This window comes from Cydia amplana, chromosome 21 (genome assembly GCF_948474715.1).
Source record: "Cydia amplana chromosome 21, ilCydAmpl1.1, whole genome shotgun sequence".
Taxonomy (NCBI): Eukaryota; Metazoa; Arthropoda; class Insecta; order Lepidoptera; family Tortricidae; genus Cydia; species Cydia amplana.
The window spans coordinates 9,936,486-9,951,864 of record NC_086089.1 but is presented as its reverse complement, the minus strand read 5'-3'; the positions used below and the strand labels follow the sequence as shown (position 1 = coordinate 9,951,864).

At 40.3% G+C, this 15,379-nt stretch overlaps 2 protein-coding genes across 11 annotated transcripts in view; one reads left to right on the top strand and one right to left on the bottom strand.

The window, feature by feature from the left end:
• Positions 1 to 203: 203 nt before the first annotated feature.
• On the top strand, positions 204 to 10,406 carry LOC134658061 (phospholipase A1-like). The gene is made up of 7 exons (XM_063513663.1): positions 204 to 472; positions 888 to 984; positions 1,362 to 1,522; positions 2,675 to 2,797; positions 5,963 to 6,205; positions 6,824 to 7,004; positions 10,247 to 10,406. Exons 1-7 carry the CDS (start codon positions 214 to 216, stop codon positions 10,404 to 10,406), a joined length of 1,224 nt encoding a protein of 407 aa, XP_063369733.1. The 5' UTR covers positions 204 to 213.
• A 4,774-nt stretch (positions 10,407 to 15,180) lies between these two features.
• Positions 15,181 to 15,379, bottom strand: part of LOC134657934 (protein 4.1 homolog) — a 105,100-nt gene continuing 104,901 nt past the window's right edge. For all 10 annotated transcript variants that reach the window (XM_063513529.1, XM_063513526.1, XM_063513528.1 and 7 more), the window contains one exon: positions 15,181 to 15,315. In XM_063513529.1, the coding sequence (XP_063369599.1) occupies positions 15,244 to 15,315 (72 nt within the window). In that variant the 3' untranslated portion in view covers positions 15,181 to 15,243. The remainder of the gene's footprint in view (positions 15,316 to 15,379) is intronic.

Sequence of the window (15,379 nt, the reverse complement as noted above, 5' to 3'; positions counted from 1 at the left end):
TAAATTTACGTACGAAATAATAAATGCAACTCTGTTCCAGTTGACGAATGGTGTAAATTACATTTAATGTAATTATTACTATGGTACCATTAAATGACATTAAAGTAATTGTACTGTGGTACCGTAAAATTTCATTAAATAATTAGTGGTACCGTGCGGCTATTAGCATAAAACCGTAAAAAAATCACACTTTTTTTTTCTTTTTTCAGAAAAATGGCGGGTTTACTACCTCTCCTTATAGCCTCCCTCGTCATGTGTTCGGCCGACAACCCCCTCTCAGAGCTGAAGAAAGCCCTCCCCTCAGTCTCCACTCCCTCAGTGCCATCCGTGAATGATGCGGTGAAAGTGCGCGACGCAGTGACAGGGAACGTTTCGGACGCGGCCGGCAGCTTTGGGAGGGGCGTGCAGAAAGAGATAGCTGCTGTTAAACAGCCTATAGATGAAACTATTGCTTTCATCGGGTCTAGCCAATGTAAGTATCTTTCCACCACACCAGCTCATAAAAGAGCTCTTTAATCGTATTCTCCAAAATCTGAGTGGCAAAGTAATTTTTGAGTTGTTTCTCATGTTGGCTGGTGGAATTGATTTTTATGTGATGATTTGATTATAATGTTTACATTATAAGGTCAATGTGGCAAATTCCGTCATACATTCCGTCCACGAGCGTATATTTCTTTGATTTTCAATCGTAGGAAAAAACATCTGCTTTTGATTATTCTTCTTCCTCGCGTTGTCCCGGCATTTTGCCACGGCTCATGGGAGCCTGGGGTCCGCTAGGCAACTAATCCCAGTAATTGGCGTGGGCACTAGTTTTTACGAACTCGCAACGCACAAGATTCATATATGACATCCGTTTCAGTTTATCGATGACGCTTGTTTGTGTACAGGTACAAATGTGAAGAAGATCTTCGGAGTAGCGTACGAGAACTACGAGGGAGATGACGAGCCTCAACTAGACAGACTGACTCTAGAGTACAGAGATCCGTAAGTTTAATCAAATAAAAAAACCGTCAACGCAATTTTTTAATGATATAGGAGGCAAATGAGGAGACGGATCACCTGATGGTAAGGGATTACCGCCGCCCATAGACACCCGCAACACCAGAGGGGTTGTAAGTGCGTTGCCGGCCTTTAAGATGGGAGTACGCTCTTTTCTTGAAGGTTTGAAGGTCGTATCGGTCCGGAAATACCGCAGGCGACAGTTCATTCCACAGTTAAGCTGTTAAAATTACAACTACTTTCCTATTTATTAGCTACGTATTAATTTAAAAGCAGATTTGTTTGAAGAGGTGGCTAATGGCTTACAGGTATAGATAATTATCTAGTTATTCTAGATATTTTTTCCTTTTATAATTCCACAGTGGCATCCGCACGATATACAACATCAGCAGCGCGGCGGCGCGCATCCCCGAGGCCCGAGAATTCAACCCCGCGCAGAAACTGTATATCTTCATACATGGTTTCACTGACGACCCCAGCAAAGGAAGCTATAGTGCTATCAGTGAAGCGTTGCTGAGCCAAGGTAGTGTACTTTTCAGCCCCACTTGAGTGTCAATTCAACCTCGCGCAGAAACTATATCTTCATCCATGGTTTCACTGATTACCCCAGCAAAAGAAGCTATAGTGCTATCAGTGAAGCGTTGCTGAGCCAAGGTAGTACATATTTTCGGAATAAGTAAGGTGAGTTCGACTAAGATCGGACACCGGGTAAGATCGTATGATTCAAATTTCTGCCTGTTGCGGGGCTTTTTTTTTAATGCTGGCAAGGTGATGCAATGCGCTGTTTTGTCCCGGGCATTGCATCACCTTGCCAGCATTAAAAAAAAGCCCCGCAACAGGCAGAAATTTGAATCATACGATCTTACCCGGTGTCCGATCTTAGTCGAACTCACCTTATAAGACTTTTCAACCCCACTTGGGTGACAATTCAACCCCGCGCAGAAACTGTACATCTTCATCCAAGGTTTCACTGATGACCCCAGCAAAGCAAGCTACAGTGCTACTGCTATCAGTGAAGCGTTACTGAGCCAAGGTAGTGTACTTTTCAACCCCACTTGAGTGACAATTCAACCTCGGGCAGAAACTGTATATCTTCATCCATGGTTTCACTGATGATCCCAGCAAAGGAAGTCGTAAACAAAGTCGTAAGTAGCTTAAATTGTTTTTATTTTAATAGATAACCGTCATAACGAACTTAACTTGTATAATATCAAAATAAAAACAAGTTTGTATCTTGTTTTACGCGAAACAATAGAATAACACAATACCGTTTGATAAGATAATTATGGTAATTGCAGATATTTATAGGCTGCAATAGAATTATAATGAGCATAGCAACAATGTGGTAAGGCAATTTATGATTGAGTACCTGAATAGGCCTATTCAATTGTTAAGTAGGAGATTGTTAACATTGATTCATTTTTAATGAGAGCAACACACATGTGTGATATTTTGACAGGAATTCCCTGGCCTAGTGGGTAGTGACCTGTTAAGCCGCGCTCCTGGGTTTGAATCCCGGTAACGGCATGTATTTGTGTGATGGGCACAGATATTTGTTCCTGTCTGTTAGTGTTCAACTCGGGTGAAAGGCATATTTTCAGCCTCGGACTAACTACCTCGGCAGAAATGAGTGCCTTTCATCCCTTGGTTAACAATCTACTATTTCGTGTTCCAGGTGAATCCAATGTTCTGGCCCTGGACGCCAGCGCCCTGATTAAATGGCTGTACCTGCGCTCCTCGACCTACGTGCGGTTTATAGGAGAGAGGCTCGGAGAAGTTCTCGCCGCCATGGTTAACAGTAAGTAACATTAATGGAGATTAAACTTTCGTGAGACATATTTTAAACTGTGGACCCCGGACGGGCCCGAAACATGTTGCCAATAGCGACTAAAAATTCAAGTGAGTGAAACCGTTGTCGTCTAAACAGTAGTCAGTAAGTAACATATTTAATGTCCTGACGTCAGAATGGCGAGTAGACCTTTTAGGGTTCCGTAGTCAACTAGGAATAGTTTCGGAAATCGTCGCTTCAAGGAAAAAAACCGGCCAAGTGCGAGTCGGACTCGCCCAACAAGGGTTCCGTACTTTTTAGCGGCAACAGAAATACATCATCTGTGAAAATTTCAACGGTTCATGAGATACAGCCTAGTGACAGACAGACTGACAGCGGAGTCTTAGTAATAGGGGTCCCGTTTTTACCGAACTGAGCTTTAAACCTACGAATTCGGTATGGAAGCCTCATGTAAAGTAATTACTGGTTTTGACTTACTTACTTACTACGGTGACGCAACGACCCAAAGTGAGTCCTGGCCTACGACACCGGATCACGCCATGCTCGGTCTTGCGATAGGTCTTACCAGTCGCCATGGCCGAGTTTGAGTAGGTCTTGAAGCTACTACGTCGTTCCAGAGGTACCTAACAGGGATGTTGCGAATATTCGCATCCGCATCCGCGGAACATCCGCATTATTTTCAACATCCACATCTGCATCCGCATCCGCATAAAATCGATGCGGAGCTCATGCGGATGCGGATGTCGACCAAGTCGGTAACAGGAACGTCTTAGCGGCGGCGTAAGGCTAGGTAATTTCGGCATTATATAATAACGAAATCGTCTAGATCCCAAAAAGTCGACCAAGTTACTGTTTATTAAATAAAACGCACCTATATTCGTGCTCAAATACTTACTAAACGTTTCGTTTTTTTTAAATAAAAATTACTAAAAATGAAATATTTGACGTTTTTTAAGTACCAAATCTTGACATCCGCATCCGCATCCGCGAATGTGAGGCTTTAAATATCCGCATCCGCGGATGTCAAAAAATCTGCATCCGCAACATCCCTGGTACCTAATAGGACGTCCAATCGGGCGTCTCCCATTTGGTTGTCCCAAGTACGCTCTCTTCACAGCACGATCCTCTTCCATAAAATTCTCCAATTCGGTCTCTATTAAGCTATTAATTGACCGTGTTTATAATTTTATTAATAGCAGATTAATTAATTATGGTCATTATTTATAGCCAAGGTCTTCCGGAACGAGTTAGCATAATTATTATTAATTATTCTTCACATTGAAATGATTCTAAACCGTATATGTGCTTGTTTATCATATTTAACTGCATGTTTCTGGCTTGTTATGGTATTTTCCACCAGTTAGCAAGATATCCTTATTAAGAGATGTTTTACATACAAATCTGCCTGCGATAAGCAAAACTTAATAGGATGACTCATTTTTTAATACATTATTTTTTTATGTTTTGACGATCTTTTTGTGAATTTATTAGTATTAAAGTTGATCTGCATAATAATTCAATACTACCTATTATGAATTATATTTACATCAATAAATTGCTCTGAAAATTAGCTTAAGATAATATAATTATTACATAATAAGTAAAGTAGCTACTATTCATAATAAGTGCTTGTTGCTAGGCCTACATGAATAAAGTATAGGTATTTGATTGATTGATTTAATCACAACACGCATCAAAAAAAAATATCCATCTCAATCTCCGGTTTAGGTAATACTATTAAAGTATGTAGCTACTTAGAATTCAAGTGCCATAAAACCACTATTTTTTACATATTCATTTTTTCATCGTAGTGGTTTTTTGCTCAGGCGAAGATTTCATCAGTCTCAAATGACATTTTCCTACCTACAACTTAGGTAGGTGTATATTTTTTGTTATATAGGTACCTATACCTAATGATCTAATTCACGAATAGGTACCTAGGTGGTGTCAAACGAAGACGGCCTGTTTAGTTGTTGATGGACACCGTTGCCTTAATTATGAGTGTTTGCAGTTTTTTTACACTACGTGGCAAACAAGCATACGGCCCACCTGATTGTAAGCAGTCTCCGTAGCCTATGGACGCCAGCAATTCCAGAGCTTTTATAGGGAAACATGTAGTTTACTAGCAGTTTGTTATTTAAACATTAGTTATTTTCGTATTGTCCCACAATTTGCATAGGTACAGAGTGCTCACTCCATACATCAGTTTTAGTACCAAAAAGACTATTAGCATCTAGCATCGAGTAGCGGAACTATCAGTACTGCTACTTGACAATAGTTGTAGCACCGACCGGAAAGTCTTATGCTGTTGAGATAAGACTTTCCGGTCGGTGCTACATCTATTGTCAAGTAGCAGTACTGATAATTCCGCTACTCGATGCTAGATGTAGACACTGAAATTAATAGTCTGAACTGATGTATGGAGTGAGCACTCTTGTCTTACTATATTTCTCTATGGTACTACGAACATACTAGGAAGTAAATTACGCACAAGCAAATGATACTCTTGAGGTCGATTATAAAACAGGCTTGTTATACTACTATTACTAGTACTGCTGCTATATAAATCTGTTTATAACTACCACTTAGCGTCATGTAAACTACATAGATACCTATAATACCTCCTTATTGTTGACACGCAATCGCTTTGATCGTAGGAAAATCCAATTTTTCATTGTATTGTTTTAGTGATGATCAAAGTGTTATCCAGAAAAATGATTACTCATTTCTTAGGGTAAAAATAAACTTATTTCAGTTATTATGTGACAAAGATTTTTATTATTTATTGTCCGATCGCGTTTAAAATCTGCCATCTGCATCCAATTTCAAGCACGTACTAGCAAGGGCGTCGGGGGGAGGAGTAGAGCTGCCCCCATGAAGAAAATAAAATTTGTAACTAAATGTATGCCCCTCCCTCTCCCCTTGGCCAACGACCATTATCAATTGCCTCCTAGCCCAAACTTGGTTACGTCATGTGTCTTATACAATCATTTCAATGAATCTGTAATTCTTACCAAAAACTCAGCCTCACTGTGCAGAGGGGGAACGGCCAGTGTCCTGGGAACAATGCCTCAGGCTAATTTAGGTTTAGATTTATGATCATTTGTTATTTAATCTCTGTTTTAATATATGTTACTGCACTATTCTAACCTAAGCAACCCTTTAAATCCGCAGAGGGCCACAACCCCTCCGGCATACACATCATCGGACACAGCCTGGGCGCCCACATATCCGGCTTCACCGGCAAAACCTTCGCCAACCTGACCGGCCACCGGGTGGGCCGAATAACCGGGCTTGACCCGGCCGGACCGTGCTTCAGCCACGTGGAACCCGAGTTGCGGCTCAAGGCCACGGATGCGGACTATGTGGATGTTATACATACGGACGCGGGGGTCTATGGATTGAAGGATCCTGTTGGTAAGTTCGAATGGGTTTGGTAGTTAGTAGTACTTAAATGATACCCAGAGTTACTTTAGAATAGAATAGAATACATTTATTTACTGCTCATCATGGCTAGTTACATTTGTAAGACAGGTTATAAAAAGAACAGACGAAAAAAGGACCCCCACAGCGTAAGCCGTAGCGTTAATCTTCGGTACCTAGGGACCTAACTTTTATAAGTTCCTATTCGATTTATTTGTCGAATGTTAAAAGCTTATATTTACGTAGTGTCATTGCCAGGACACTTTGTCCCTGAGATCTTTCATCTTTAGCCGGGGTCTAACCTCTCACTGTTCTCTAACTTATCTTACCCCACTTTCCCCTAGTTCCCACTCTTAACATGTACTTAAGTCAGGCGTGGCTCACTCCACGGTTTCGTCGCGTCGCTACAAGTACATGTGGTCCACACCAATTTTGGTGTGAGGTGTCTAGCCATAGTTGTTGCACCGCTACGGAACGGACGCTTGCTCGCGCCTGCGCCACCTAGCGGCCATATCTTCCGTAAAAGACGCGTTTTGTTAGAGAGTGAATCTTCTGTACCTAGTACTATTTTTTATTCTGTGCTTAAGTTCACATTATTATTTCATTTCCCAGGTCAAGTGGACTACTTCCCGAATAGCGGCTCTCAGCAGCCCAACTGCCTGTTCCAGACGTGTAGCCACAGCCGCGCGTGGGTGTACTTCGCGGAGTCAGTCAAGACCCCTGAAGCGTTCCCCGCGCGGAGGTGCAAGGATTACGATGCGTTCAAGAAGGCCCAGTGCGACAGTGATGTCAGGTAAATACTTATACAGCGGCTCAGAGCAACCCAACTGCTGGTTACATAGCCGCGCGTGGGTGTACTTCGCGGATTCAGTGACCCTGACGCGTTCCCCGCGCGGAGGTGCAAGGATTACGACGCGTTCAAGAAGGCCCAGTGCGAGAGTGATGTCAGGTAAATACTTATACAGCGGCTCAGAGCAGCACAACTGCGTTACACAGCCGCGCGTGGGTGTACTTCGCGGATTCAGTGACCCTGACGCGTTCCCCGCGCGGAGGTGCAAGGATTACGACGCGTTCAAGAAGGCCCAGTGCGAGAGTGATGTCAGGTAAATACTTATACAGCGGCTCAGAGCAGCACAACTGCGTTACACAGCCGCGCGTGGGTGTACTTCGCGGATTCAGTGACCCTGACGCGTTCCCCGCGCGGAGGTGCAAGGATTACGACGCGTTCAAGAAGGCCCAGTGCGAGAGTGATGTCAGGTAAATACTTATACAGCGGCTCAGAGCAGCACAACTGCGTTACACAGCCGCGCGTGGGTGTACTTCGCGGATTCAGTGACCCTGACGCGTTCCCCGCGCGGAGGTGCAAGGATTACGACGCGTTCAAGAAGGCCCAGTGCGAGAGTGATGTCAGGTAAATACTTATACAGCGGCTCAGAGCAGCACAACTGCGTTACACAGCCGCGCGTGGGTGTACTTCGCGGATTCAGTGACCCTGACGCGTTCCCCGCGCGGAGGTGCAAGGATTACGACGCGTTCAAGAAGGCCCAGTGCGAGAGTGATGTCAGGTAAATACTTATACAGCGGCTCAGAGCAGCACAACTGCGTTACACAGCCGCGCGTGGGTGTACTTCGCGGATTCTGTGACCCTGACGCGTTCCCCGCGCGGAGGTGCAAGGATTACGACGCGTTCAAGAAGGCCCAGTGCGAGAGTGATGTCAGGTAAATACTTATACAGCGGCTCAGAGCAGCACAACTGCGTTACACAGCCGCGCGTGGGTGTACTTCGCGGATTCAGTGACCCTGACGCGTTCCCCGCGCGGAGGTGCAAGGATTACGACGCGTTCAAGAAGGCCCAGTGCGAGAGTGATGTCAGGTAAATACTTATACAGCGGCTCAGAGCAGCACAACTGCGTTACACAGCCGCGCGTGGGTGTACTTCGCGGAGTCAGTGATCCTGACGCGTTCCCCGCGCGGAGGTGCAAGGATTATGACGCGTTCAAGAAGGCCCAGTGCGATAGTGATATCAGGTAAAAGTGAAATCCGGTACGGATAGGTTGGTCGCACATTTATCGCCTGTCGTTTCATGGCCCACTCTCACAATCGTGGTAACAGACCCTGAAGCCCCAGCCCTGACTGATAGCTACTTAGGTAGTAGGACTTCAACTGAAGTGGTTTCCTGAAATGACTAGTTTCGGTAGTTTTAAGCTTAAACCCTCTCATGCCTAGCCAAGATGCCAATCGAAAATCGACAAACGAACAGAAAAAATGTATCGGGGTGACAGATGCTACGAAGTCACGTGACTATTTCCTTTGATTGACGTTTTCTATCAACGATTGTCATCTTGGCTAGAACCCCAGTACAGAGGGGCTACCGCGAAAACCGATATTCGCAAATTGCGAGGATCTTTCTTTTTTACTCCAAGGAAGGCGTAATTAGAGTGACAGAGACAGATGCCCGCAATTTGCGAAACTTCGATTTTCGCAGTTATAGCCCAGGAGCACGCTGAAAGTCGAATTTCATCCGACTTGCAACCTTCACTGTTATAAACTTCAAGGGCCCTCCACACTCGTGCGCAAATCGCGGCGCGAAGCCGCGACTCACGCACATAGTCTGGAGGGGGCTTCAAAGTTGGCAGCGATTTTGATAGTCCAGTCCAAGTGTTATTTTGAACGTCAAACTTCTATGAAATTATCACAGACTTGTCATTTTCGCGCTCGCGCTTGACAGACAGCTGAAGTGTGCGAAAGGGAAGCCATCACGTATATGAACATACCATGAGTGCGAAAGAGTCAGACTACCAATGAGAAAACGTGACCACTTTTGACTTTGACGACGGCCGCGGACGGCCAAGAGCGTATCACAGTAATTTTCAAATTGAAAAATATACACGGATTAGGACGAAAAGTATTAAATAAAGTAATTCAGTGAAGATTGTGTCTTGTAGTGTGCCGGATTTCAGTGTTACAGTGCCAAATAATCCAAGCAAACACTAATTTCAGAGGATTTATGATATTCCTAGCGAAATTTTCATAACGATATTTTGTCAAATTAACAGCGTAAAAAGTGTAAGAAGCCGGTTTATAAAGTTCATTATAAGTTTTTCTTCATTTGTGTGCTAATATTTTATCATATTAGCCTATAATTTAAAATATTTTGTGTAAAAACATAACCTGTTACTTTACGCTAGGGCTTGACAAAATGTTCATATGACAGTATCGATAACTTGTCGGTATATTAATAGCTATGTAATTATTTCTTCACAAGACATCATTAAGATATTAGCTTTTATAACCGACTTCAAATAATAACGATTGTTATACCTTTTTGAAGGTGCTCATGTTTAGCGGTAAATTTAAACTTCACTTTCCAACACAGTAAGAGTTACATTAAGATAAGTCTGCAACGATTTTGATAGTACACACAGTGCAAGTGTTATTTATACGTCATAATGTCGTAGAATTTTAACGTTTAAAATAACACATTTGAAAAAGTAGTCGATAAAGCAATCAAACATCGACAGATTATTAATATGTTGTAACATGATATCACTATTTTCGATCTCACATAGACAATTTACGCACACACTTGCATTTCATTTTTGGTCGCACTTTTGAAGATTGACAGTTGTTCTAGTCATATTAATTCTATGGAAATTATGACGTTTAAATAACACTTGCACAGGGGCTATCAAAACTTTTTTTTTTTTTTTTTTTTCAAAAAATACTTATGTCTAGGTATACAAAAGTTTCGCCAAACTGTAGACAGTTTGTTGGCGAATAGTGCGCTCTCGATTATGTTTATAAGTATGTACTTTATGCGTTATACCTACAGAGTACAGAGCAAACTGTATATATATATACTATTCTTAGGTTAAGTTAAATCTAAAGTTACCATGCATAATATATAATAATTCAACAAGACCGGTTTGTAACACTGTACGGTCAGCATGCGTAGGTACCTACTTCACCTCACGGCAACATGAGGCACCCCGGCATCACGGCACTTACCTTTGTCTAACTCTATTCTTTCTCCAGCCCCATGGGATTCGCCTCGAAGCCTGGTACTACCGGCCGCTACTACCTGCAGACCGGCGAAGACAGCCCGTACGGCCTCGGCAAGCAGGGGTTGATGTGGAAAAATAATGAGGGAATTGTGAGGAACATCGGGGCGAAAGTGTCCAACTTGTTCGGTTAATTAGACTATAGCAGCGGTCGGCAACCTTTTAGCAGCCAAGGGCCACATAGTAGTTAACGAAGTTGACGCGGGCCGTACTTTGTTAATATTGATGACTTTATCAGACATTGTTGTTTGTCAATATTACATACAAAATAACTAGGGGGGCTCGCGAGCCGCAAGTGACAGGTTCACGGGCCGCTTGCGGCCCGCGGGCTGCGGGTTGCCGACCGCTGGACTATAAGATAAAATACCTAGTACGTACAGTCAGCAGCAGAAGTTGCTAAGCGGGCGAGGTGTTCAAAATAACCCTGACACGCTCTTATTCTCTTAACAATAAAGTCGCGTCAAGATCATTTTGAACACCTGGCCCGCTTAGCAACTTCTGCTGCTGACTGTACGGTCACAGAGAAATATAAGTAAAGATAAGAGTGGTATATCCATAAATCCGTTTTCTTACCAAAACGCGAGTTATTTCGTAGTCGACATCTGACTTCAAGGTAGTGGAACTATCAGTACCGCTACTTGACACCAGATGGCATAAATTTCGGTACTGACGAAAAATTTCCTAAAAACAATTTATAACTAATATTATAAGCAAAAGGAGTTGAAAATATAGTTCCGGTTAATCCGGTTATAATATTAGCTGAAAATTGTCGAGCATTAGAGTTTTTGTTTGCCGCTACATCTATTGACAACTAGCAGAACTGATAATGTCCGCTACTTGACGTTAGATGTCGACTTCGAAATAACTTTCGTTTTGGTAAGAAAACTGTACGGCTACCATCAGTTTGGCACTGACATAAACGCCGTCGAGAACGTAATTTACTTTCTTTACATCTCGCTCGTACTCGCATATTAGTGCAAACGAGATGTATAGAAAGTAAATTACGTTCTCGATTGCGTAAATGTCAGTTTTGACAATGTCAGTGACTATTGGTATACGGGCTCTGATGTGATGATGATGAGTACGTAGCAAGTTGTGATTATGTTCTATCAGATTACTTTTATTTAATTTATAACTCGTATTGTATTGAAACCAGATTTGTGTTTGTTAAGTTTGACACGTTAGTTAGTTAAATAATTTTAAACTGTAGAACAATACCTCAATAGAGATTCAATAGGTATAGTAAGTACATGAATTGTGATATTATGAATAATATTTGTACGAACATCGAATACAAATAACAAAATGAATTTTGTTTTATTTTTATATTTATTCGTTTTAAATAATGTCCTTAGTCCGGATTACTAAAACATCTAAAAATAAAATACTTGCGAGAATAAGCTTAATGCACAATTGAACCCTATGACTTTGAAATAAAGTTCAAAATCAGGTGGGAAATACAGTATGTCAAGCCGGATATGTCAGTAGCAATGTAAAGCAAACTAATGTATGGTATCCCTAGGAAACGAACAAAAAGCAGCAATGTACATCGCACAACGATGAAATGTAACAGTTCAATATATAAATGACACGCTATTTTCGAACAATTCAAACGTAGTGTTGCTAACCCGCGATTTTTCTAATTGCCGCCTTTTTCTACTGACAAGATTTGCTTGACCAAGTATATATTTCCTCTCCCTTTTAAAGACTTGTGAAAAAAACCTGTGGTCTGACTTTGATATGACGAAATAAAATGCAAGTTTTAAAACAAAGCATCTTTATTGTAATTTATTCCATAACTTCTCGTTAAATACAAAATAATACGGAGATGGGACTCTTAGAAAAATAAACATCTTCAATAAATATACGACAACACAAGTCTAAGGCGGACTTTAGGGGAAAATATCACATGTGCCTTAAGAATATCTGTCACTCCATTTCCTACTCTGAAATAGAGCACATAAGGTCTTTATTTACTCATTCAAAAAGTTGCAGATATTTTAACGCTTTACTAGACTGACGGTTCTAAAATTACAATCGAATGTCAGTCTTACTTATCGAAAATAGAACACATGTTTGAAGCGCCGTATGCGGGAAATATATATCTGTCACTCTATTTTCAACTCTGTAATAGAGCACATAAGGTCTTTATTTATTCAAAAAGTTGCAGATATTTTAAAGACTAAAAATAAATTGTATGATATTTTTTCCTAAAGACCGTATTTAGTCAATAATTTTCAATATGTCACAATGGGGTTTATTTTTTAAAGTTTCTTAAATATTTATACAAATGTATCGGATTTAGGAAGATTGTTAGGTACATATGTTGCAAAGTCTAATATAGTATGGAAGAGATATATCGAAATATGAAATCTAAGGTAGGCATCGCATTGTGACACATTGAAGATTAATAAGTCAAATTGATAAAAAAGTATACAGAAAAAATATTACACTTAATCTGATTTAAAATCAGAGTCAACTTCATAATATAAACTTATACTAATACAAAACATTACGTCTAGCGTGTAAGAAATATATTAATAATAATTGTACAATATCAGTATCTATGACTTACCTGATGCCACAGTAAATAAATAAAAGCAGTAGTTCAACATCTAATTACGAATATAGGGTTGCCACTTCGTAAAAAATCAACCAACACTTTTTTGCAATAAATGTGTCGTCATTCAGAAATTAAACTACTGCTCGTATTTATGAATTCTGATTACTCTACGGGTATTTTTGTCACATACTCATTTACATTATAAAGATAACTGGGATTGTGTATGTAATAAAAAGCAAAGTATAATTGATTTATTATTTTCGCAAGATCTTATTCCACTTAACTGTCGTTCAAAAATCAATCTCATTCACCTACTACAGGGTATATTTTCGAACGGCAGTTTTGACAGATATTTACGTAACTGTCATATTTCAAATTTACCCGCAGAGTTTGTGATTAAAATAATAAAAAGAAACTGTCATGTTCTAGCGTAAAGCTACTATACGATTTTGTGATATATCAGGTATACTGGAATGTCCGGAATTATGACTTATATGAGTTATATAACGTTTATAAAATGGAGTTACGGTACACGACATTAATGAGCTTCAAGCTATATAGCTGCTTTATAATGGGTCCACTAAAATAGTACCTTATGTACATTGTAATGAGGTTCATTTTTGTTCCGCCGCGGACCCTTCCACGGTTGTCATTTTTATTGTGCATGCATAGAAAAAAAATGCTCAACTGGCCCTAACCTTAATCCTAAACATTGACCACTATTTATCGTCATTATTAAAATCAATTTCGCATTATTTCGTAAACAAACACGAGACGAGACAAGTTACGGAGGCGGTCGAAAACGATCAGTCAAAACGAATGCGTTAATATTTCCAATGAAAATATTACACCGGGCTTTTTGACAACCCTAAGCAATCGCCGAACATGCAGCTCTCTGATTGGTTTAAAATCGAGATCGCTGATTGGTCGGACGATTCCCACGCCGCGTATTGGCTATCCAATGTTCACGTTGCGTTTTAAAGTTAAGCGATAATGAGTGTTATCGTAAAGGCACTAGAGTCCCTAATTGCACTCGCTTCGACTGAACGTGCCCGACCTCTGATCCTATTGACTAAATAGTAGCACCTAAGTAGTGAAATATATTAGAAGTTGTAGCAACACGTCATATATTATATATTTAATTTAACATATAATTTTTGAAGTGCCCGACTTTGCGTTCTTCTGGTTTGCCGTTTTGTTAAAACCTCACTTTTTAAATGTGACTTTTTCAACCAAAATGTACCACATTGTCGGTTGTCGATAAGGTTGATTTCAAATTGAAGCTATATGGAAATAGCGCCTTATTGACAACTGAGAAAAAGTACCCTTTTGATTGAAAATGGCACATTGGTATTACCAGTGCTTTGTAATTTTTAGGGTTGGCAATTTATTAGCGTTTTTTTTTTATTGTTGTAGTAACGAAAGTCGAGCTTTAAACAATTTATTATTAGTCCCGCATTACATTGTAGTGTTATAATCAAGAGAGAGAAAATATCATTTTTTATAATCTAAAAAACGGTGGTTTACCTCGTGTGACAGTGTATTAAAGCTATCCCATATTGAAAACATTATTAATATTGAAACGTTATTATATTTTTAATACACGAACACTTTTTTTTACTATGGCAACATTTATTTCTACAAAGCCTGATAATCTACCGCGAAAATCGAAGTTTCGTTATTCGCATCTTTTTCATTCTAGCGTATTCGAGCGAAAGAGAGGCAAAGAAATTTCTCGCGTCTGATATAACTGGTTGTATGAAATGCGTTGAACGTATCCTAAGCGAACGTATCCTTATAAAAATGCTTGAATATCATTGCCAAACTTACATTTATTTATACAAATAAAATTGCAAGATAAAATAAATCGTAGGTGCGTTTCGACGTCACAACATCCAATAAAAGATTAATTAACTTTCATAATTAATTAATTAATAATAGTATAGCGTAACTTAAATTAATATTCGCAGTGTAGTCGCTTACAACTATCGTATGTAGAGTTTACATACAAGTTTAAGAAACGTGGCGGCCATTTTGTGGAGTTCCGCCATCTTGATTGGATTGCACTAGTCGTTCTTATTGTATTAAAACCGTTTTTCACTAGTCAACCATACCAGAGATTAAAAATGTTATAAAAATGTCCCTTAAAGAGTTATTTCAGGTAAAATTAGTTTGTTATTCGTAAAACGAAACTAATTTTGACTAAAATACATTTAAAAAAGGGGTAAAATTTAACCTAAAAGCTTTGAATGACGTCCTTTTCCACCTCATGAGGTTCGACAAGGGTGGAAAGACTACCAAGTACAACAACCATAGTTTTTACATAAAAAGGGGGGGGGGGGGGTTGTATGGTTGACTAGTGTAGCAGTTCACGCGCTGTCGGTGCGGGTTGGCGACTCGGTGTGGTGTTACGGCTGCGTGCTCTGTTGTTGGATCTCTATCTTCTCGACCGTCATGTCCGGGTTCATCGCCGTTGCCTCCTGCGAAACAAAAATATATGGTTAAGTTTTTAATTTTTCTACTTCAAACCAAATATTCATTGAT

Bases quoted from the DNA above. Each gene is read 5' to 3' on its own strand.
- LOC134658061 (XM_063513663.1), top strand. From the start codon at position 214: ATGGCGGGTTTACTACCTCTCCTTATAGCCTCCCTCGTCATGTGTTCG. The intron at 473-887 runs GTAAGTATCTTT...GTTTGTGTACAG, and splicing joins TTTCATCGGGTCTAGCCAAT to GTACAAATGTGAAGAAGATC. The intron at 6,206-6,823 runs GTAAGTTCGAAT...TTCATTTCCCAG, and splicing joins TGGATTGAAGGATCCTGTTG to GTCAAGTGGACTACTTCCCG.